Source organism: Lemur catta, chromosome 8, assembly GCF_020740605.2.
Source record: "Lemur catta isolate mLemCat1 chromosome 8, mLemCat1.pri, whole genome shotgun sequence".
NCBI lineage: Eukaryota > Metazoa > Chordata > Mammalia > Primates > Lemuridae > Lemur > Lemur catta.
Genome location: NC_059135.1, coordinates 42,346,701 through 42,372,386, shown reverse-complemented (window position 1 = coordinate 42,372,386; position 25,686 = coordinate 42,346,701). Strand labels below are relative to the sequence as shown.

The 25,686-nt window shown below is 36.3% G+C and overlaps 1 protein-coding gene across 2 annotated transcripts; it reads left to right on the top strand.

The window, feature by feature from the left end:
* The first annotated feature begins 2,335 nt into the window (after positions 1-2,335).
* ZC3H15 (zinc finger CCCH-type containing 15) lies at positions 2,336-25,171 on the top strand. Of its 2 annotated transcripts, XM_045560268.1 has the most exons (10): positions 2,336-2,648; positions 11,847-11,948; positions 16,680-16,791; positions 17,453-17,605; positions 18,058-18,149; positions 19,395-19,577; positions 20,906-21,052; positions 21,218-21,319; positions 22,045-22,168; positions 24,348-25,171. In XM_045560268.1, exons 1-10 carry the CDS (start codon positions 2,574-2,576, stop codon positions 24,536-24,538), a joined length of 1,281 nt encoding a protein of 426 aa, XP_045416224.1. In that variant the 5' UTR covers positions 2,336-2,573; the 3' UTR covers positions 24,539-25,171. The 2 variants fall into 2 exon arrangements, with proteins under 2 accessions (XP_045416224.1, XP_045416223.1); XM_045560267.1 differs by lacking the exons at positions 2,336-2,648; positions 11,847-11,948 and adding an exon at positions 16,087-16,133.
* The last annotated feature ends 515 nt before the right edge of the window (positions 25,172-25,686 follow it).

The following is a 25,686-nucleotide window of genomic DNA, read 5'->3' as shown; positions in this document are numbered from 1 at the left end:
ACCACCACTGGCCTTGTAATACTTGTAATGACCTGAAAAACTCCTATACTCTTCGTGTGTCTTTGCCTTATTTTCTTGGAAATCAAAAGCCCTAGGCACAGTGGGGAAATGGCAAGGAGAATCTACCTGCTCAGTCCTAAATTATGTACCTAGGATCTGGCTCTGGTGGGATAAGGAAGAGGGAGAAACTTTGTAGCTTTGCTTTCAAAGTGGAAATTTTAACTTAATGGGGTAATCTCCTTTCCACTCCCCAACCATACACACAGGCAGGACTTTAGGATGCTGGCTAGCAATCAGTAATTTCTATTTCAATATTAAATCTACTGCCCTAATCTATTACATGTGATATAATCTAATAGATGTAGTTAACAGAATTGCTATATAGAATACAGTAAATTCACAGCCTGTCTACCAAATCAACCCAGTCGGGTTTGGCACTATTTTTCTTTTATGGTGGGCATTTACCCCAGGTTTAACTGTTCCCACTATTTCCTAAGGTATTTCACTTATCCTGACACCGGAGTTTATATCCTTGCTTTCCTGAGCATTGACTCTGTAACCCTTGGACTACACCTTCTAAGCTTTGTTTTGTGCAGTTTTAGTTTGAATTACAAAGACAGTAAAAATAGAAGTAGAAGGTATAAAATTTCCAGTCCTGCTTTCATTTGCTATTGGAGACCACAAAAAAGCATTTACCTTATTGAATTCAGTAAGTTGGGCTTCATTATTTCTAAAGTCTATGAAGAAATGAATGTATAAGGGGAAAGGGCTATCAGAGCAGGTACTGTATTTAGAAATGCATATTTTCCATTTGAGGCAAGGAAGGATCTTTGCTCTCTACCTGGATTACACTTCAGGGAAGTAACAAAATCAAAGGTCAGAGAGAGGTAGAAGGGAGTTATGAAATAAGAACCCGGAACTACTATTATAACAATATGAGATTCTAGATTATTTCTAACTTCCCCATATTTGTTATTGATAATTCAGTGGCTTCATAATAATAATTACCAATAAAATTCTTTAAAAAAAACAAAGGCCCAAAACTTATCGTTGTGGGCACTGAAAAGAGGAAGTTAAGGCAACTACATTCCACCCCCACAAATCATAAAGGAAGAGGATCCCCAAAGAATCAAATATAATACTGCATTCCTTGTCTTCTGACAAGAACTACGACAATAACAAAAAATAAGCAAGGATGAAAATAAGTAGAAGAGGCAAGAGTCCACTAACCTGCCATAGAAGCCCAAATGAAGTGTACAAACACCCACCATACTTGGGATTCATTGACATATTACGAGGAAAGTTACTAAGCAGATAATCAACTGCATAATTAAGAAGGCTTATAGTTTTCTCCCTACGCAAATTAATAAAAAAGATTAAAAAGTCTTATCTATGCAAATTATTGGCTCCTCAATGCTTCCTAACAGGGTTTAAACAAGCATTTTTAAAAATAGCTATTCTTAAGATAATATTTTGGTTTGTACAAATACTAACATCAAGGACCTTTTCAAACAGGATCTACTTTTGTAATGTTAGGTTACAGGCACGGAGGCTGAAGTCAGACTGCCAAGGTTAGAATCCCTGGCTCAGCCCCTAAAATAACCTTGGGCATCTTTCTTCTTTTTTGTGCTTCTTCTATAAAATAGGAACAGTAACAATTCCCACCTAACTGTCGTTGTGATCATTCAGTGAAATAATGTGAGTTAAGTCCAAGCAGTGTCTGGACTTACCAAGCACTTAAACTAAGCTCTAACTAAGTTTAGCTCAAACCAAGTTTGGTTACTTTCACATACATTATAAAGTGGTTTTTAGGAATCATCTAGGAACTTTCCTAAAGACTTAAAATAACTTGATAAATATAGAACTTCAATGAAATTCAAGTGGCCCCTTCTCAGGGACGCCATCCCTAGCGCCCCTTCAAATGAAAGGAAATTTTTCTCATTTCTTCCTAATCCTTCGTAGGAATCTGAAGCACGCTGCACCTGCGGGCCGTCCAGCCCTGCCTCACCAAGGCACAAGAACGTAGCTGAGTAACCTGGCCCACGAGGCAGCCCCAAGTTGCTGAGGCTGCTCGGTGGTCACTCAGGATGGGGATGGTACAGGCGACCATTAACTCGGCCGGCAGGAAAAGTCTATAGCTGAGGCGAAGATGGACAAAAGAGCCGTCCATTCTCAGTGAGAGAGGACGCCGAGAGAGCACAGACGCGCATGGGCCTTAACCCGCTGGCCCACATTCATTCTCAGGCCTGCAGCCACCCAGAAAAGGCTGGGCGGGTGTGCAACATCACGTGTGACGCGCGATCATTTTCCCACGTCCCATCCCTGCCCTCTCCCGGTGAGACGCAGCAACGGCGCACGCGCAGCTCCGCTTCCGGGCGCCTCTCCTCACTACCCAAAATGCTCTGCGGCACCGACCTGTCGCAAAGGCCGCGTTTAGGGGGCGAATGAGCGACTCGCTTTCCGTGCGGTGAGGCGAGAGCGGCTCCGGTCTTCCTCCGCCTCCTGCCGCAGGGCCTGATCCCCTGACGTTATCCAGCTGCGCTTAACTGTGGCCGGTGTCATCTGTCTCCGCAATGCCCCCCAAGAAACAGGCTCAGGCCGGGGGCAGCAAAAAGGCGGAGCAGAAAAAGAAGGAGAAGATTATCGAAGTGAGTACCCACCCCCTCCCCCACTCACGCCGCGAGACCTCGGGGAAGCAGCCTCCCGGCTCCCGGCTCCCCGGGGCTCGCTGGCGTCTTCTGGGGCCACGTGTCCCTTCGTTTGGTCTGTATGGCCCTCTGCCCCTTCACCAGCCCCCTGATGACGCTCGCTGCCTCTCATTGCTACAGTGACGTTGCTGGCGCCCCCGCACCTGGGCTGGCTTCTCCGCCCACGCGCCCGCCCCTGCCTACCCGGCGGCGAAATGCCCCCGTGGGCCTGCCGCAGGGTCTTGTTCTTCGCTAATCCTCCCGGAAATGGAGATGTTTCTAGGGTTATGTTAAAGGAAATACGATGAGCGGGCTCGGCCCGGAGTCTTTTTTGGAACGCAGACTTAGGACGAGTCTTTCTGTTTCTTATTTCTTTACCCATTACCCAGGGGTAATACTGTTAATTCTTTGGAGCCAACAAATTTCTATTTGGTGGCGTTTTTGATTCACCTCTAAACTGTTCAAAATCTCGTTCTGTCAGGTCACAGCCCAGAATCTTGTACATAGATAGCGCTTGATATACATATTCTAAATTCGATTAAATAGAATAACGCTTTAAAAGAGAGTAGGTTTCCGTGTTACTAGCTGTGTTAAGTCCCATACCCCAATTTGGTTTTGATATATATTAGCACATTGAGCTTGTAGCCAGCCCTTTAATGGCTGAGGGACGCTGTTGACGATCTAACATGTTCTGCACTTGTTTTCCAAGGACTGCATCAGTGAGTTTCCTTAAGAGCTGAACCATATTGACATTACATAAACATACCATATAGCCCCCCACGAGGTATTTCTTCCCTCGATTTGTGCTATTATTCTTCCTCATAATTAAAATAAATAGTATTTCCTATACTTTGGATGTAATATGAAAAAGCCATGGTCGTTGTCGTGCATAAGGTGTATCTGAATAATGGACAGCTTTTTATGGAATACTTTTTATTAAAACATGACCAAAATAGGTATTGGGTGCTTTGAAATGACATCTTTTGTAACCGATTATTGCTTTGTAATACTCAGTTACTACAGCCTTGAAAAATAGCATTGAAACCTCTCAGGGTTTTGTTTTACAAACCTAATCAGAACTTATCTTTGTCAAATTGCAAATAATTTTTTAAAGTCTCCTTATTTAAGTAAAATGCTTATGAAGAATTCTGGCAACCCTGGCCACCTTCCAACTTAAGCAGAACCTGTATTCTTACTGCTTATTTGGACTATTTAAAACTGTCATGAAATACCTTACCCAAACAAAATGATTGTTAAATTCTCAGACTTGCGTTTACTATCTCCTTTTTGAATCTGGAGTCCTGGCATTTAGGTTGATCTCTGAGGTTGGTGACCTGATGGCATTCAGTACTGTATATACCAAGGATATTTTAAAGATGTCATTTTACTTGTAAGTTTTCTGTACTGAGATTGAGTTAATACAGTACACCATGATACAAACTTTATATAGATGTGAAATTAAGTGTTACATGACAATTTAAAGTAAGTTTATGCATTGTAGAGCTTTAACTATAGTTTGTTTTCTTTTTAATTGGTAGGACTGGTATTTTTCTTTTAAGGAATTGTACGTGAAAGTTGTTTATAGTATCCCATCAACTCTAAAAATGATACATATGTTATGGTTCCATTCATTTTGGAACAAGATTATATTTAAGGTAAAGAGAAAGAAACTTTAGTTTCGTTAATGAAGATAGCCCCAAAGAAAAATGCAAAATAAGATAACTGTGTTCTTCAATTGACGAAGAAAAATAGCCTAACAGACTGTTCAAATTAAGCCTAGTTTTGTTTTTTCCATATTTAATATATACAATGGGCTTTTTAAAAATAATTTTGTTTTTCATTGAAGTGTAATTTATGTAAAATAAAATGCATTGATTTTAGATGTACGATTCTGTTTTGATAAATTTATACACCCAGAAACTGCCACCTTAATTAAGACATGAAACATTTCCATCATCCTAATAAATGTGTTTGGTGCCTCTTTCTATTCAGTTCTTTCTACATGGGCAGTTCTTTCTACTAATCTTTTTGCCACCGTAGAATACCTTTTCTGCTCTAGGAATTGATATAAATGGATTTATACAGTCTGTGGCCTTTTGTGTCTTTTTTCCCCTTCATGCCACATAATGTTTTTGAAATCCATCCGTGTTGTATATATCTGTCTAGTTTGTTCCTTATTGCTAAAAAGTATTCTCTTGTATAGGAATCATTACAATATGTGACCTTTAGTATTTCTCCTTTCTAGAGATGAAGAGACAAAAGAATTATAATTGAAGCTTGGAGAATGAACTCAGGATTCCAAAATGGGATAAAGGCACTATATATTAGAATCTTGGCAGCATACAGAATGGATTATTTTTGTAGCCAATGCAGTCATCTGTAGGGACCTTAACGTTGGGGCATAAACTTAGGTAGAACAAGAATGTCTTTATGACCTGTATAAGTTAGGATTACAGGGTAGGCATCACTAGGGGATCTGGGTGGTGTGTCTGGGAAGGACTGGTCTTGACTTCACCGTTATGAATTACTGTTGAGCTTCTTATTTTTGCTGAATATGCTTGCATTTTGCTTTCTTGAGTTTTCTTGAACCAAGAATGCAGTAATATTGGGTGTATGTCTAGTTTTGAGGCCATTTCTTTCTGAAAGCTTGGCTTTGGGTATGGGTTCTTATTGAACAACATGTTCAAATCTTTCAGTTGTTTCTCAGTGAACGTAGTTTGTTTCCTTTGTTAATGTATCTGGTGCTAGCCTTTAGGAAGGTCCTCTGAGCCTGACATCTTGTAATCTAGATGTGCTCCTTTGTTCAAGTCCAGAGATCTGATGAACTTTCTTAAAAAAAAAAAAAAAAAGGTAGTAAAGTTTTGCAGACTCATGGATGTTGCACTGATGTTTGCTACTCCTAGAGAGGTACAACAATATTGTGAATTGCAGTGTTAAGTTATAGCATTTGTGAAATTAGATATATAGAGAATACTCTATTGTTCAGCCTCGTCAGGAAATGATACATTCTGCTTTATTAAATACTATAGGCAACTTTTTTTTAAGCTTTCCTAAAGACCCAAAGCATGTCTCAATGACTGTTGCAATTGGATAAGGAGAGGTAGCATAGGCTTAGCTCCCAGCTCACCAATCAAGTTTCATCCAGAACAGCACTGTATCAATTTTTGTGTAGATGTGTAAAATTTCAACTAAAAGCAGTTATTAGCAAAACATTTAAAAGCTAAAGTAAAATATACTTTATGACAAACTCATAATGAACATAATTGACACCTGGTTCAAACTGGTTATTGATCTCTGTAATTTTTTTGTTTTGGAAAAAATACTTCTTTATAGTCTATTTTGACAGGTAAAGACTAACTTATTTCAAAGTCTTATTAGCTTTGGAAGGTTTTATGATACATAACCTGAAATTCTAAGTTGTTCAGCATTAATAGTACAGCATATGCTTTTAAGCAGCACTTTTCAGTAGACTTTAAAATAAATGGTTGCCCTATGGACCTCTTCCGTCTCCTGTACCTCTGTTGCTTCCCCTGCCACCACCGTGGAAAAACAACAACATGCAGTTTTTGAGAATGCTAAATAAAGCAAGTAAAAAGAGGCTTTGGGTAGCATAATTTAATGACTTTCAGCTTTGAGTACCAGCTTTGGAGTCAGGTAGACCCAGGTTTGAGTCCCCTGTTTCAAATTGCTAACTCTGTAGTTTTAGACAAGTTACATGGTCTCTCTGAACCACAATTCTCATCTGCAAAATGCAGCTAATTGCCATATTATTAATAGTACAGAGCTAAGAACTATTTAGGGGAAATAAACACAGACTCACCTGCACTGTCTATATGGTGCTTACCTTTTGCCCATTTGAAATAATTTCTTTATATTGCCTTCATTTTTTTCTTTCCTTCTTTCTTCCCTCTTTTCTTTCCCTTCTTCCCCCCCAAACTTTATGAATTCATTTGTATTAATATTTTTTTCCTGAAATGAGTATATCAAAGAGGATTATGGTTCTGCTAGACATTAACACATTAGTGGCAAATGGCATACACCATTTGCTTTCTTATAGCTAAATATATAGTAACAAATTAAAGTCTGCATTGAGCTGTAGAAGGTTGATTATAGAAAAGGGAAAACAATCTTTGGATAAAGGATATCCAGCTAAGGACTTGTAGCAGGAAAGTAATAATAAAGACCTATAGAGACAGGATCCAGCTGTGTAAAGGATGGAGAAAGAGAAATTGGTTGTCAGTGAAGAACTTCAGCCAACAGCCAAGGTCAACTGTTGATTGCTTGAAGCTGGATTAATAAGTTGCAGAATATCTATTACATGGATGGACAACAAAAATACATTAGATGAGTATGTTTAGGGGAAAACTAAAGATGTAAAACATTGCTAGCCTCTGCTTACCCTAATGTCCCCAGAGGTAGACCCTAGTTATGTTAAAGCACTATTCAGTGTTGACCTGCTCTCCCACTGCCTCTTTTTTCCCCAAACATCTTACTTAAGTAGCGGGGCCTGGGGCGCATTTTAAAAGACAATTTTTCCACGGAGGTGGGGGTGGTAGAGCTCTGCGACCTACTCCCTAACACGAAGCCTGGGGGTTGGGGACCACAGATTTAAGGGAGGGGGGTTTTAAGTTAAGAGAAGTTTTAAGTTAGGTTCTGGAATTCACTGAGTATTAAGGCTCTTGAAGCCTCAGCGAGCTTTTCTTACTGCCTGCTTTGTAAACTCCTTTGTATTCATTTCCCAAGTAGTCTTCTGAAACATACACACACAAAGTTCCTTCCCTATAACCTAACTTTTGGGACCTTATTTATCCAATGAGGACCACTGTTTCCCTAATTTTAACCACGACTTGGGATTGACTGTAACCTCCTCTTTTTCCATCTCATAATTCAGGTTAATGTTTGGGTAAGGGTCTGTCCTAAGCTCAAGAAAGCCTTTTTGAAGTATTCCGAATTGCAAACCATCCTATTATTAAGAGGTAGTGTTGGTATCCCAGATCCACAGTGTGGTATCTAGGAAGCTTTTTGTGCACCAGCCAGCCCAATAACTTAACCAGGTTTCTCTGGGAAGTAGTTTTTCGTGGTGGAAAGAAAAATAAATTTGCTTAGAGTCAATTATACCTTAGTTCATATGTCATCTGTCACTTAATACTTACTGGGCCAGACGCAGTTCTCAGGATTTGGGGGGAAAGGAGAGAAGAGAGACATACCAGCCATCTACGGGTGATAAAAGTTACATAGCTCCTCTAATTCTGTCAGTGGTATATGCATTATTACCCTTTTTAAAGTTACAGAAACAAGCACAGAGATTAATAACTTTCCCAAGGTTACTAAACTGGCAAGTGGCAGAGCCAGGGATTCAAACCCAGGAAATCTGGCTCCACAGTCCTTGCTGTCAACCACTGTGCTATATACTGTCTCTCTGAGTTAAATGTTTTAGCCTTCAGAACAACCCTAAGAGGTTAGAGTAAGACCCACTTTATAAGTAAAAAACTGGCAAAGAGAGTAATTTACCAAGCTCTGTTTGGAATTAGAACCTAGGCAGTCTGACTCCAGAGTTTATACTCTTAAATCTTTATACTGTACAGCCAGCCCCTTATTAGCAATTTAACTTCAAATGAATTGTTGACTGTTTCTGAGTTTCTGTATCGACATTTGCAGAATGAGATAATAGTATATTATAGGATTGTTTTGAGGATTTATTGAAGTATATATTCAGGAGTTTATGTTTAGTGAATGCTAAATAAATAAGTATCCCCTTTCTCTGGAAAAAAAATTTTCTGAGCTCTTAACCTAATTAGAGACTTTTAAAACAGAACTCATTCATTATCTCTTTAAACTGGTTAATTATGTGCTAAAGCAGTGTAATTAAACCTGAAAATTTTTTTCTCTTCTGGTATCTGGAGCTTATACACCTTTACTAGAAACTGCTGTTGTTAATACTTTCTTTTCTAACTGGCTGGGTCCCCTTAGTTTCTTTCCTAAGTCTTTATATGTCAGTCTCTAGTTTGCTATTTGGCCTTGTTTATTCATTCTTTGCTTCTTCTCCATAGTTGCATATGGGGCATAGGTTCAACCCTAGTTTATTCTTCTCTGGCAAAGTATCTGTAGATGCTGTTACCCTTTAATCCTGACCATATTTTTAGTTAGAATTTCCTCTCCCTCCCATGAGAACTCACTTGTTGTAAAAGGAAAGTATGGCATTTGTATACTTGGTTGCTACTCTGTGATCATCTCTCCCCATTTGCTACATTACCCTTGACCATCTTTCCTTGGAATTGGGTTGTGTTAAACCTTCTTTTCTGTAAAAACAAGGGAAGCTATCCATACATTGCAGAGAATTTCAATTTGTATGTGCTTCCTGCTACCTTCTTTCATATATATAGGCTATAAAAAATTCATGTAGAATTTTGAACTATCATGTTTGGGATAGTAGAACATGAGGCAGGCATTTACGTAGGGGAAAGCAAAGTTTTGGTATATGGGTGGATATAGATGTCATGGATAAAGAGATATTTCCTGATGAGAAAGAGCCTTTTAGCAGCAAAAACCTATTGAGCTTTTTGATCTTAAGAATATTGAAAAATCTTTTATTGGTTTTGAAATGCTGTAAAAATTACAGCATTTCATGTTGAATGTTTTCAGATACAAATTCTCTCAATACTGTTGTTTTCCATTTCCAGCTTATCCAAATAGGTGGTATTCTTTATCTGTAATACTTTCTTCTCATTAACCTTTCCCTTCCTGTAGAATTAAAATGGTTACCTGATTTATTTCATACTAAATGCCTCTCAGGGTTTTTTAGTTGTTTTTTTTTTTTAATAGCTAGAGTCTGTCACAGTTGTCCGGGCTGGGTGCAGTATTATGATCATAGCCCCACTGCAGCCTTGATTTCCTGGGCTCAAGCAGTCCTGCTGCCTCAGCCTCCTGAGTAGCAAGGACTACAGGTGTGTGCCATCATGCCTGGCTGGTTTTTTTTTATTTTGTTTTGTTTTTTGGGGTTTTTTTTGTTCTTTAATTTTTTTTTTTGTAGAAATGGGTTCTCACTGTGTTGCACAGGCTGGTCTGGAACTTCTGGCCTCCAGCAATTCTCCCCCACTTGGGTCTACCAAAGTGCTGATGAGATTTTTGCCTCAAGCCACAGTGCCTGACCCCAGATTACTTTTAGAGACCTTTTTGCCTCTTATCATCATTGAAACCACCCATAAACAACCAGAATAAGAAAGAAATACAAATTCTGTTTTGAAATTAGGAGACATTTATAATCTGGAACCTGAGCATGTGAAGATTGACAGTGGATGATGGGTGAGTTGGTAACTGATTTAGCAGAGCAGAGTGTTCAGGACTGAGTGCCTGCCTAGGAGTGTGCCGGTGAGAAGCAAGTAAATTTACTCTGCAAAATTCTGGAAAAACTCAACAGTGGGAGGCACTAGGTAATATTGAAGGTGAGAGGCTGAAAATTGGGGGTTAAAAATGTTAGAAGTAGCTAATAATTCTTACCTACTACAACTCAGCCAGGTGACTATTTCTGTGAGAAACAGGAGGTGTATTCTTAGCACGGGTTGGGGGGTCAGCAGGCCTCTCTGGTTCTGGAACACTAGGCACAGAGGAAGTGGAGGACTTAAAATGTGGGCCTGAAAATGGCCGCTAAGGGGTCTGCAGTAAACTAGGAGACCCTTTCTCCCACCTCTTCTTTTCTCCTGTCTTGTAGCCAGATCTTTTGCCTTCCCAGCTAGAAGACCCTTCTCCAGAGAAGCAGAAAAGATGGGGCGGGGGGGATTTCAAATTTCAGTATTTGGTGGTTTCCTGTCAGGTTTGCCACCCATTCACCTTAAGGTAAAACTCTACTAGTCGAGCCTGCTTTGTTAGTTTCTTAGGGCTGCTGTAATAAATGACTGCAAACTGGGTCACTTAAAACAACAGAAATTTATTCTCCCACAATTATGTTGGCTGGAAATCTGAAATTAAGGTGTCAGCAAAGCCATGCTCCCTCTGAAGGCCGTAGGGACCAATTCTTCCTTGCCTTTTCCTAGTTTTTGGTGGTATCTCACAATCCTTGTCATTCTTTGGCTTATAGCTCTAGTGTATTCCAGTCTCTGTCTTCACATTGCCTTCTCTTTGTGTCTTTGTGTCTTACGTAGACAGTAGTCATTGGATTTAGGGCCCACCCTAATCTAGTACGACCTCACCTTAACTCCTTACATCTGTAACAGACCTATTTCCAATTTAAGTCACACTTAAGTTTAGGTGGACTTGAATTTGGGGGACTTCATTCAACCCACTACAGCTCCCCACACATACACTTGCGCATACCTGTGCAATGGCTTCTAAATGTTTGGTACTACATACTTACTAAATATGGATAGATAGCCAAGGATCGCCACTAGTGCCTAGCACATAATAAGCATTCCATAACTGATAGCTGGTATTATATTCATAGTATTGCCAAATTATTATATTAATGATATTCCAAATTTAATAAAGTGTTGCTTTTTAGTTATTATATTTCAATTTTAATGTTTCCATATTAGCAACACCTAGGAATGTGTACAATTGTGTAGTCTGATCTCTTTATTAAATTTGTTTTTGAGAGGATAACTTTATTACCCAAAAAAACAGTTCAGAAGTTAATTTATCTTCTTCCTCTTATGCACTATTCCCCAAAGTGTGTTCAGTAATATATAAGCCCTCAAAATACTCTGATGAAAATGCATTCTGAGGTAAAAGAAGATTTGGAAGTGCTGCATACTATATCCCCTCTGATAGAGGCTGTATTTTATGCTTAAGAATTAAGAGCCCTATTTAATCAAGCATTTTCCTAAACTTATTTGACTGTAGGACTTCTTATTCCAGTGTAACAACTCTGCACATTCCATAGAACTGATATTTCAAAATGCACTTTTGTACTTTTGCAAAAGTATCACAGAGTAATAAGTTTAATGATGATAGTTACAAGTGTGTATTGAATCATAAAGAATCTGGATGGTGTTTTGAGGTCATATGTTGCCTTAACTTGATGTTTTAGTGTTTTGTATGTCTTCATATATAGCATAAGGAAGAATACTTTTCTTATCAATAAATAAAAGAATGATTTTTAGATGTCATTAGAAAATAGATATTAATATAAAGTGTTAAGATATTTCTATGCTTTTTCTCAATTAGGACAAAACTTTTGGTTTAAAGAATAAGAAAGGAGCGAAGCAACAAAAGTTTATCAAGGCTGTCACTCATCAAGTTAAATTTGGTCAACAAAATCCACGTCAGGTAAATAATTTAAGTGTTCGTATTTTCTTTCTTCTCATGGATGTAATATTATATGGCAACTGTTACAGGTAAAAGTATTTGGTATTGTATTTCAAAATGAAATCCTACTCTAAATGTATTTTGCATCTTGCCTTACTCAGCAGTACCTCTTGAATATTCCTCCAAGTCATTTTGATACAGCTCTCATTTATTCTAATAATGGCTGCATACTATTCTACAGTATGAGTATGTTATACCCATCCATTTCACTATTCATAAGTAAGTGATCGCTTTGTTTCCAACTTTCTGACACTAAGAACACTTCTGTAAGAAATATGCTTGTACATGTATTCTTACATGTGTTTGTGCTTTCTTTCTGTTACATAAATTATGTGCTAACAGACTTCTAGATCAAGGGAAATGGGTTTCTAATTTTAATAAATTTGTCCAATCACTTTCCTTAGAGGCTGTAATGCTTAACATTTTCATTTACAGTGCATAAGTAATAGGTTCTTAAGTTCTTTTTAATGCTTGAGTCTGGTAAGTATAAAGTGATATCTTATTGTTAGATTGTTTCCCTCACTACTAGAAAAGTACCTTCTCCTATACTTCTTAGCTGTTTGAGTTTGCACTTCTATGACTTGCATATTCAAATCCTTTGCTTTTTTGGTTGTCTTTTTCTTGTTGGTTTATGAGAGGTACCTTTTGTCTACATTACAAATAATTTGTAATGTTTTGCCATGCAACAATTTTTAGTTTTTGTATATATGGTTTTATATTGACAGATACATTGCTAGCTTTTTTAAAATGTGGTTAAAAGGTCTCCCCTGCCACTGGATTATGCATGCTTTTCCTAGATTTTTAAAAATTATTTTATTTTCACAGTCTAAAATTTGTCATATAAATTTTATTTTATGTCATTAAGTTTGGTTTTTTTTAAATATAAATAGCCACATACACCAGCGTCATTTATCCCACTGAAATGAAATACCACTATTGACATGCAGTCATGCTTTGCTTAAGGACAGGGGTACATTCTAGAGAAATATACAATTAGGCAATTTCTTCATTGTGTGAATATCATAGAGTCTACTGACACAAACCTAGATACTACAGCCTACTACACATGTAGGCCGTATGGTATAGCCTGTTACTCCTAGGCTACAAACCTATATACAGTGTGTTACTGTACTGAATACTATAGGTAGTTGTAACACAATGATAAATATTTGTGTATCTAAACATACTTAAATGTAGAAAAGGTGCAGTAAAAAATGGTATTATAATCTTATGGGACCACTATCATGTATGTACTCTTGTCATTGACCTAAACATCATTACTTAGCACATAATTGTATATTAAAGTTTCAAATATGTTAAGATCTATTTCTAGATTCTCTTTTCTGTTCTATTTATTGTCTGTCCCAAAACCAATATTACACTGATTTTTATTATAGTGGCCTAGTGATGTATCCTATTAGCTATTAAGGCAAGTCCTTTCTCTAAAATGTTACTACTTTTCTGTTTTTCTTGGCTGCTCTGAGACATTTATTCTTCCATATGAATTTGGAAGTTATTTTATCTATTGGCAACTCATTCAAAAAAAAAAAATAATTCCCCTTCAGGTTCTTTAGACTTCTCATTCCTTAACATTTTATAGACGTGGATTTGTTTTTAAAAAATATTTTTTTTTCCACCACTTCTTTTCCTTGACTTCTGGAAACACTTCTTTTTAATGTAGGAGAGAAGAATTTCTGAATTTTTTTCATCTGAAAATATCAGAATATATGTGAGATGGTTGACCCCTGTCTGAAACAAGTTTTTCTTACTCGTGCTGTCTACAGATCAATACCCTAACACTTTACTTACACACACACACACACACACACACACCCACACCCACACCCCCAGCTTGATTTTAAAGCCAAAGACTATTGCTCTTCCAAGTTGTTGATTTAATACCCTGGTTTAATAAAAATTAATGCTCATATCTTGGAATCACATAGACTAAGGTATGAATCCCCCTATCTTTTTTGTTACATGATCTTAAATTATTTAGTGCCACTGGTCTTTATCTGTATAATGGAAGTGCAGTTATCCTTGTAGGGTTCCTCTGGTGGTTAAATGAAAAGATACTGTAAATCTTCTGATGAATATTGGTATGTAAGAAGAGTTCACTTTCTTTACTTAGCTCCTTTTTCAAGCTTGTTTTCTCTTCTTCAGCTTTTTCTTCCAGTGGGAAGTATTTCAGTGGGAGTGGTGATTTAGACTTCATAGATAAAATTTGTGATAGTATTTAGGTTTGATCGTATGTCTAATATTATATTTTTGATACTTATTTGGGTAACTAGGCTTTTATCTGTGAACGTGGAGTACCTAACCACCATTATATGAAAACTTTGGAAATGAGCAGCAGTCCTGCTGTTAGAGCTGGACATGAGGTGTCCTGCCCTAGGCCCTGTGCTGTAGTAGACAACCATACTCTGTGTCTTCTCCAGATGTATATCTCTCCACAGGTAAAGGAGTCAGACCAAGGGCATGTGCCTCTTCCAGATTTTGCACCACCCCTCCTCACAACAGTTCTGAATCAGCTTTCAGGGCCTGCAAAGGCCTCTTCCCCATGCCCATTTCCATCTTGAGTACACTGTGCTGCCAATGTGCTTGAGGCGGCAAAAGAAGGATGTGTGCTAGGAGTGTGAACAGAGCCTGGATCCATAACATTTCCTCCCCTGCACCTTCCACCTCTCCCTACACACAAGGTGGGATGAAACTAGGGGTAAGAAGAGGGAGAGAAGCCGGGGGCTGACTCTTGTGTTACTGCCATGCTTCAGTGTGGAACTCCTTGGAGCCTGGGCATTTTAAATTTGAACCCATCCTTCCAGGTCATAAGATATATTTGTCAAGTGGGATTACAAACCACCTTTTATTCAACATTAGCTTGATTTATAACTTTTAAATATTTAAACAAATGGTTTGTAGGCCTCCATTCTACTCTTGCTTTGTGGCCCACAAATGTTTGAGAGGGGCCCAATGAGCAAAGGATATTTTTATTAGAAATAAAGTGACTTAAATTTTTTCTTTTTAAAACATTTTTCTGTTTAAACAAATCGAACATATAGTCAAAGTTAGGATTTGGGATGTCTTTGACCTAATTATAGCATCTGGCCATTCCTTTCCTAAAATTTCCTCTATCTTGAGTCCTTTTTTGTCCTGGTTTTCTACCTACTTTGATATTTCTAGGTCTCTTTTTAATAAGAGCTTTTTAGGTTCTGTTGACCCATTTAATACTGATATTCTTCAAGGAATTGTTCTGGCACTTTTTTATGCTGTCTTTGAATAATTTCATACACACCCAAAGTTTTAATCAGTTATTATCTGTAAGCTGCTGTGTCTAAAATCTATCTCAAACCACACCCTCTCTGGTTTCAGTGGAATGAATATCTATGTCCAGCTTCCTTCTAAGTAGCTCCACCCAGATGCTCTGTAAGCATCTTGCACTCAGTATGTCCAAAACTGAGCTCATCTCTACCTCCTACCCCGAAACCTGTTCCTCCTGTGTTCCCTGTCTTGTTTAACAGCACTAACCATACATACGATAATCCTAGACGACTCCTCCTTTATACTTCATGTTCAATAAATCATTTAGTCCTATCACTTCTGCCTCCTAAAGAGTTCTCTGTGTCTTATTTTCTTCATCCTCACCTCTAATGTCTATTTTAAGCTCTTGTGTTTTCTTGCCTGCAGCAATTACAACAGCCTCTTGCTTTCATTCTTGGTTTCCTGGCCCATCCTCCACAAAGCTGCCAACATGATCTTTATAAAATACCTCATCTTGTCACTGGCTTACTTTAAACACTTGAGTCAAACCCTGTCGCCTACTGATACAGTCCAAACTTCTTATTGATATTTCTCATACTTTGTTTCTCTGGTCCCTGTAATTTTGCATTGGCTGGCTCTTTCTGCATTTCTTTTCTTGCCCATCAGAAGAACTTATGCATAAGGTTATCAACTCAATTTAATTTTCTTAGGCATGTGGGCATTTGTTCCCAGAGCACCATGTATTATATAGTTGTTGACATGTCTGTCTTCCCACTAGATTCTGAGCTTCTTTAAATAAGCATCTTTGTCTTTTCATCTTTGTATTTCCTGTCATCTAACATAGGACCTGACATATAAATGTTTGGATGAATCCTCTAATCATATTAGGTATGTAAATTATGTGCCTGGAACTATGTTATGTGCCATGTTTTTTGTTTTGTTTAATCTTTTACATTGACCTAACCCAGTGTTTTTCCACGAGAGCACTTTAGGTATTTGGGGTGGTACAATTCATTATTGTGTGGGACTGTACATTTCTGGGTGTTTGTATCTCTGTCTTCAGGATGCACCCATACATTTCTGGGGTGGCTTGTTTTCACAGGAAGAATATCCCAGGTGAAAACCATTTGCTAAAAATGCTGGGCATGTAGTAAGTGCTTAATAAATGCTTGTTGCCATAAGCTTTTAAATATGCTTTTAACTAGGCATGGTACCACTTATAGACCAAAAAAATTCATTATAAAGTTTAATAATTTTGTTTAATAGTTTAACCACAACATTTAATATTGGAAGGCCATTGTAACACTGATAATAAGATGTGAGGATTACATACATATAAATATACAGATGTCTTTGTTACATTAATGTTTACTGTGTATCAAAAACAATTTTGTAAACAGTCAAATTTATATTTTAAACCTGGGAATATTATAGGTAGCACAGATTGAAGCTGAAAAGAAATTGAAGAAAGATGACAAGAAGAAAGAATTGCAGGAACTAAATGAGCTGTTCAAACCTGTAGTTGCTGCTCAAAAAATAAGTAAAGGTAAACTTTAAATTTCAGTGGTGTTATTTTTATCAAATGTAATTTATGCTAAAAACTCCAGATTTGTTTTGATGTTTATTTTTTTAGATTATATGCCAATTCTGTTTGCTATGAAAATGGTGCTCCCTTTGTCAGAATTATATCAATGGCTTGCTTATGGTTTCTGTATGTGTGTGTGCACCTTCGTCGTTGGACAACTGTAACTCCAGCCATTAGCCCCACACCTAAGGCACAATTAACAATTTAGACAGTCTACTAGTTGGTTTACAGTATTCAATTTTTGGTAGTAGCCGAGGGAAAGCTATAGTTGTATAAACTGTAAGTCTCAAATTTGGGGCAATTTTCCTTCATTTATATTGTTTCTCTTTTGCCTCCTGTCTCATTGACAGCAACTAGACAGATAACTATGGAATAACCTATGTATTTGTTTGGTTTCCCACCCCTACCACCTTTTTTAGTAAAAAATAAACAAATGTAGATATAAAATGCTACAGAAAGAACTTTAAAGAAATGTCTTACTAATCACCTTTAAGTGATATTTTCCTCTCACATCCATGTATAGAAAATAACAGGTTAACCAGAAGTAATTATATTTCAGATACAAGCTATACTTTATGGTCTGGCAGATTATAATACAAATACCATATGCCATTTGACATAGGTGCAGATCCCAAATCTGTGGTATGTGCATTCTTCAAGCAAGGACAGTGTACTAAAGGAGATAAGTGTAAGTTTTCTCATGACTTGACTCTGGAGAGAAAATGTGAAAAGAGAAGTGTTTACATTGATGCAAGAGATGAAGAACTTGAAAAAGGTATTTTTATTTATTTATTTATTTATTTATTTTTTTAGCATTCTCTTGAAAATAAATGCCTATTACTTTGGTTTGCTACTAAGATATTTAGTAACTTAAAGAACATTTCAATCTTAGTAGGACTGTGTTTACAAAGAATGATTAAGTGAGTTATTTTTTATAACATCTCAGTTTACTAAGTTATACCCTTTGTTTAAGTAAATGAAGATAATTAAAAAACAGATTTATTTTGGATTTATCTGTCACCCTTTCCTCCAGAATTACCTTCTCATTTGCTTAAGCTTCTTAGGAAGCTTTGGTGAATAATCTCACAACACTGTTTATTCCTATATTTGGTATTCTAAAGAAAAATGTGTTAGACCACAATAATATTCCTGTCTGTTTAAGAAAATGTGTCATGGGAGCAGTAGATAAAATTACAGTACTTAATCTTCATATCTCTTTTTATTTAGATACTATGGATAATTGGGATGAGAAAAAGCTGGAAGAAGTAGTAAACAAGAAGCACGGTGAGGCGGAAAAGAAAAAACCAAAAACTCAAATAGTATGTCCTTTTCTTGAATTGAGTTGCTGTGATATTTATCATTAGGGAGAATTATGTGGCAAGGTATTTGCTGCTGTTTTCTACTGGATTATTCTTTAAGTTATTGGAAAGTTTCATTTCATCAAAATAAGGTGCATCAAGCTTTATTTTGGAATTTACAAGTTATGTTTTACAAAATTAGATTCTTATTCAAAAATAGTCTTTGAAAATCATGTGACCAAAGTCCTTTAAATGCCATTTTCTGAGGTAATCTTACTTTTTAAAATATGAATGAACACAGTCACATATTCAGATAAGAATTCTTCCCTTGTTTTCATCCATAATGAGTGGAAAGAGGCCTGTTAAAATAACCCATTTAATAACTTTATTTGGTTTTAATAATAGGGAGCACTTTTAAAATTACAATTATTTAATAATTGTATTAAATAATTAATGCACTATTATTTAATAATAGGGAGCACTTTTTAAATTACAAGGTTTAAAATATTATTATATTTGAGTTGCAAAATGAATTTTTGGTAGGTAGTAGCTCTAGTGTTCCAGGAAATGTACCCTTAAAAATTGGTTCCTTATTTCTCAGATTCTGCATTTATGTTGACATATTTATTTATAGTGCAATTACAGTGAAAAATTTTGCATTGCTAGAAAAATTCTAATTACTAGTTTCACGTTTGATATTTTGGAGGGGATAAGAATACTGTTTTTTAGTTACAGTTTCCTTATTTGCAAAGCTTATTACCTGAGGCTTCTACTGTTTTGCACTCATTCATGTTTTAAAGGGTCACTGTCCTTTGTGTTCCTTTTGTACCTTGCTCCCTTTGACTCAGATACAAGAAATTGCCTATAATGTCAGGTAATTCAAATAGTGTTTATATTATTACTGCATGTGATCAGTTTTTAGGAAGGATCAAACCAAAAGAAAATCATTCATTTTATTTTTTATACCCATTTATATATTCTTATTTATTTAAAAATCAGACTTCGGGATTGTATTTACAAAGGCTAACTGAAGCTAGTCCTTTTTGAATTCAGAATTTAGAACAATGTCTAAAATGGAAGCTTAATGTAGATCTTCTCTAAGGGAATTTGCCATTTTATTAAGTGTCTTAAGATACATTTTTATGTGCATTTCTGCACATAAGGGTGCAGGATGTGAATAGAATATAATTGTTCTATATACTTAAGCATTTACCTTGGAAATGGACTATACTGAGCCACTACTTGTGAACAATATTGTCTCCGTAGGTATGCAAGCATTTCCTTGAAGCTATTGAAAACAACAAGTATGGCTGGTTTTGGGTATGCCCTGGAGGGGGTGATATTTGCATGTATCGTCATGCACTTCCTCCTGGATTTGTGTTGAAAAAAGATAAAAAGAAAGAAGAGAAAGAAGATGAAATTTCATTAGAAGATCTAATTGAAAGAGAGGTAACTAGTCTCTTCCTACCATAAAAAATCTTTAGTATTTATTGTGAAATTCTAATATTTACCACTTGGGGGCAACAGCATGTTGTTTATGAAAGGGAAAAAAATATGACCTTTCCCAAAGTTGCCCTACTTTAATTGTTCTCATATGTCTAAAATGTAAACCTAGTCATAAACAACCAATAATAACATTAATTTTAGGATTATGAAACAGTTTTTTAAGTACTAGCTACTGGTGTATCAAATTGTTTCCAAAAGATTGAGGTATTAAAAATACTTAGTTCTCAGATTGATTGAACTTGTAGTTTTAAATTTTTTTCTCTGGTGTCTTTTTATTGCACCATTATCCTGGTCATTAACATATGTATGAAAGGAGACAATGCCACTCCAATTTTTCAGTTACACACTTTATTATTATCCCTGGATACAAAACATTCACTCTGCTGATAGAGGGGAATAGGTCTGATTGAAGAGGCTCTTTGGTACTCATGTTTGGTTCAGCACAAAAGACAGTTTCATTCTGTGAGTTAGCAGGTACAGCTACTGCGTGTGATATGAAAATGTTAAGAGTATTGGAAATGTTACATTTAGGGCTTTATATTTCAAACTATATCCATTTTGCCTCATCTTGGATAATCTAAATATGTGGAATAAATGCCTAATGTTGGGATTATGCACATTTTTTCTTAAGTGAACATACCATTTGGTATCTCCCACAGGATACATTATACTATAATAGAAAATGTACACTTTGGAATCAGGTATATTTGGGATTTTTTGTATATTAGTTCAACACTTGTTTGCCATTAATCTTTGGTATATTTACCATTAGCTTTTATTTGCTTATTTGTGGTGATCAATGACTTAGCATATATGTATAAAGCATTTAATTTAGCATACCTGGCAGATGTTCAGCAAGTATTTATTTTTCTGTATATTCACTACCTGATTATTGGCCCAGAGGAGCAGGTGGTGGGTTTTTTTGGTTCATTTTGTTTTCTCATCTCCTGAGGAAGACAAATGAAATTTAGATATTGTTATGGTGACTTTTATATTTATTGTTTTTAGCAGTTCATGGTAACAATTTCTCATGACAAATTAGTTTTACTCACCTTCAATGCTAAGAAATCTAGCTCAGAACAATATATTTTAAATGTTTGTATCTCTGGATACTTCTGCTCACTGCTGTGTAAATTAAAAATAAATTAGTTTATTCCAAATTTAATGTCTTCAGGGTAATCATAGTAGTTTTTGTTGGTTTAAAGGAAAACTGCTACTAATCATTGTTATAGAAGACTTTTGGGAGAAAAACTCACTCTTTATCTTTGCAGCGTTCTGCCCTAGGTCCAAATGTTACCAAAATCACTCTAGAATCTTTTCTTGCATGGAAGAAAAGGAAAAGACAAGAAAAGATTGATAAACTTGAACAAGATATGGAAAGAAGGAAAGCTGACTTCAAAGCAGGGAAAGCGCTCGTGGTATGTCCTAGATCACCCAAATTGATTTTTTTTATTCTTTCTTCCATTTTTAATTTCTGTGTTATGCAGGATTTTGTCCTTATTTAATCATGTGTATGTCTAAAATTATTGACCAAGGAATGTTTGAATTTTGTCCTGAGTTGGTATATTTATGTGTCTGAATAGATCAGTGGCCGAGAGGTGTTTGAGTTTCGTCCTGAACTGGTCAATGATGATGATGAGGAAGCAGATGATACCCGCTATACCCAGGGAACAGGTGGTGATGAGGTAAGAAGAAGCTTCTGTGCCTCATTTCCGTGTGTTAATTAAAATAAACAATAGAGAAAGAATAGAGCAGCGTGGCTAAGAGCCACCAGTATTGAAGCCAGCATGCCTCGGTTGAAATGCTTGCTCCAACCAACTTCCTCTAGGCCCTTCACCCTAATCTGTAGTATGGACATAATGACAATCCCTGCATCAGAGGGTGCTTACAAATTTAAATGAGTTCATGAATTTATAGTTTTTTATAGAACTTCAGGTTAACTTTATATAACCTTATATATGGTTAAGTGCTATATGTATTAGCTGTAAAAAATATATTGTATCCCCCCTCTGAAACAAAAAAAAGTCTTTTGTTTAATATTTTGTGCAAAAACAATAGTCATGGGATGGGTACTAATTAAAATATTCAGAGTAGGGAGCATGAGACAGTAGCACAGTCATTTGGTTGTTGGTAAATTTAGTAATAGCACATAACTTTTCATTTTTTGTGTAGTTATAAAATTCTGGCCTCTGAGTTGAAAGGGAATATACTTTACATGTCAGAGGATGAAGTTTTGCATAAGATGTTACTATTCTTTTTTCAAGAAGTTTGGCAAAAGGTTTTGACAATAGATGATCTTATGTTTTTACTTGGCATCAGTGATGACTTTTTCATTAAGATAAATGTCAGGATACTATTTATGAAAATTGTACTTATTTGTAACAACTTTCTTCTCTATTTCTTGTTAAAGGTTGATGATTCAGTGAGCATAAATGACATAGATTTAAGCCTGTATATCCCAAGAGATGTAGATGAAACAGGTATTACTGTAGCCAGTCTTGAAAGATTCAGCACATATACTTCAGATAAAGATGGTAAGTATGCTAATTTTTGTATAATGTTAAGAACTAGGAAACTTATCTAAATGGGGTTAGACCAGGCTTGGCAAAGTCAGATAGCTGCAGGTACCAGTCTGGAACGTAAATGTGTGGTTCGACCATATATAAAAGTAATAGTGAATGGTAGAGGGTGTAGACATTAGTAAGTAGCTAAGTATATATTGAAACCATTAGCTGAAACTACAAGGGGACAGAAATGAATTTGGAGGTATAGCTGATGAATTGAGTTTGGGACCTCAGAAGTTTGAGATTTTTTTTTTTTTGTATGGTTATCAGAAGTGGCATCATCTAGGATATTGTGTGGACTTTTGCAGGAGAAAACAGTGTAAAAGTCATCTGCATTGGTAGCTGAGAGTGAATGAGCTCACCCAGACACAGTACATAGAGAACATTCTACAACACACTGCAAACTGTTTTAGGGTAGGCAAAACAGGAAATGCTTAGGAAAGACACGGAGACACTGAGAAGATCAGAGAAAAATTAAGCAAAAGAGTTTCAGAAAGATCAAGTTGGTTGAGAATTACAAGTAAGTTATTAGTTGCAATTAAGAAAGAAGTTGTAAGAATAGGGTGCCAGTTTTTCATCGAGGCTGCATTTGAGGAATGAGGAGAAAAATGAGTACAGACCATTCACTGCTAACTTTGAGGGAAAAGACATGGTCGGGGAATGGCGTATTAGGATATGGGAAACCTAATATATCTGTAGGACAGAGAAAAAGGACCTGGTAAAAGAGGAAAATATTGAAGATGAAAGGGCATTAATTATAGAAGCAAGATCTGGAAGTATAAATAATGAGTTAAGTGTGAGAATGGAGCGAAGGCTGTCTAGGTATATTTGGAGATGAGGATTGCTGGTATAATTTATGTCTAATTGTGCCTTGAGTGAGGAGTTGGAAGAGAGGGGAGGTAAAAGCTTAGCATGCTTGCTATGGGAGAAAAAGGCAGAAGGAATACTAATTAAGGTAAAAACTGAGAGAGAAACGGGTGAGCCTTATTTTTACTGTAAAAGCACACGTTATAACTTGTAAAACTGGCCTGCCCTCCCAAGATTTGAGAATGCTGTCAGACTGTTTATTGTCTTGCCAATATTCTGATTGATTTGCTCCTTTTAAAGTAGGGATTTGGTGACAATAGGCACAATTGCAAATACTTCAGAGGTTATAATCCTCAAGACTTTGTTATCAGAAATGTTTGAAATACCTAAAATATAAATTAGACTTTTAAAAATTGTCTTTGTGTAAACGTTTGATGTCATTGAACAAGAAAAGGCAGCATTTTTGTTTTCTCAATCAGTTTTAGTCTGTAAAGAAAAGTAGCTGCATAGCATTAGGTTCTTTTTTTAACAACTTGATTACATGGTGAAATTTTTTTGTCACACTCACAGCATTACAACTAGTGTGATGTAAATACTATTTCAAAAACCAAGTAGCTGCTTATATTACAAACATTTTTTCGTAACATAAGCATTTATTCATATTCAAAAAGTATATTATGGCCGGGCACAGTGGCTCACGCCTGTAATCCTAGCACTCTGGGAGGCCGAGGCGGGTGGATCACTCGAGGTCAGGAGTTCGAGACCAGCCTCAGCAAGAGCGAGACCCCCATCTCTACTAAAAATAGAAAGAAATTATCTGGCCAACTAAAAATATATATAGAAAAATTAGCCGGGCACGGTGGCGCATGCCTGTAGTCCCAGCTGCTCGGGAGGCTGAGGCAGTAGGATTGCTTAAGCCCAGGAGTTTGAGGTTGCTGTGAGCTAGGCTGACACCATGGCACTCACTCTAGGCTGGGAAACAGAGTGAGACTCTGTCTCAAAAAAAAAAAAAGGTATATTATATAGAAATTGATTATTTAAAAACGTAATTGCTAGGTCATGTAGGAAACAGAGTTGTAGAAGATTGATCCTGCCTTCAGGTATAAACCATTAAATGGTCAAATGTTTACAGTAAGAAAGATTATTTTATAGTGGTATAGATAATTGGTACAAATAAGCTCAGAAAGAGACAGAGCAGTTCTTGTTGGAGTAATTCCAGGGAAGGCTTTCATGGAAAAAGGATAAGAGGAAGTGCAGTATCAAGTCTGTGCTATCAGTTACTTATAGAATAGTGTTTTCTGCTTCTAGGCTTTATTGATTTCTTTTTTTTTTTTTTTTTTAGAAAATAAATTAAGTGAAGCCTCTGGAGGTCGGGCTGAAAATGGTGAAAGAAGTGATTTGGAAGAGGACAACGAAGGTGAGGGACAAGAAAATGGAGCCATCGATGCTGTTCCTGTTGATGAAAATCTTTTTACTGGAGAAGATCTGGATGAACTAGAAGAAGAATTAAACACGCTTGATTTAGAAGAATGACATCAAACAAGTCAATGAAAAAATTTTCAGCTCAGCATGAGTTGAAATTGACTACATTAATTTTTTTCTGCCTAGAATGAACAGGATGTTTATTTCCCATGCTGATTCTAGAGGGCTTAGCCTCCTCCAAAAAAAAAAGAGGAATACTCTCCCTACGTCTTCTCTTCTGACTTTGGCTACATCTCATAGTAAGTTCAGAGTAGTTCATGATAAATTGAAAATATAATGGTTATTGCAGAAAATGATTGATCGTTGTAACTGTCACTCAAGTAGAACTGTAACTGCTTTTCCAGCTTTTGGTTTTCACTGGGCATGTGTTATTACCAAGAACAACATAAATTTACATTTAAAATACCCTTCATTTGATGCAGTTTTTAATGAGTGATTTAATTTCTTTTGTATTTATATGTTTAAAAGACTGCCTAAAACAAGAGCCACTGTACTTCATAAAAGGAAACTGCATATGCAGATTCAGTATCATATGTTTGGGCAATTAGATGAGTGTTTAAAATGGAACTACTTTTACCTGACAGAATCAGCTACGATGCCCTGTGTTAAACTGTTTAAAAGTTTTCCCTCTTCTTTTCTGCCAATAAAGTTGTAAATAAAGACCATCATACATTAAAATCCAAATATGGGCCTTTTTTTTTTTAAATCTTTTCTATGAAAATTTTAACATTTCTAGCTTGAGGATTTGAACTGAATGTCTGTTGTAGTATTACACAAGGCATAGTTCCCTTAATACTTATTTATAGAACCATTTAGAGTACTAACAGTACTACTAGGAGTTTAATAACACTAATACTTAGCTTCCAAAAAGAGACTGTAGGTGATGTTATCTGAAAAGGTAATTTCAGAATTGATCCATCAACCTAATTAAATGTCGCCTACAATTGAACCAAATACTACTTAAAAATCATTTTTGGGATCCATGATGTTAAAATAGCATACACCAATATATGATTACTCCGTTTGGAAGAGTATAAACAAATTCACCAGAAAACTTTGGGCTGTGAGGATCTTTTGCACTGAGATCCCCTGAGAAATTAGGGTGATAATACATTTAAAATGGACATAATTTGCTAATGATATATATAGTAATAGTTATACCTTTTTATCATTGTGTATTTTCAAATAATACAGTGCTT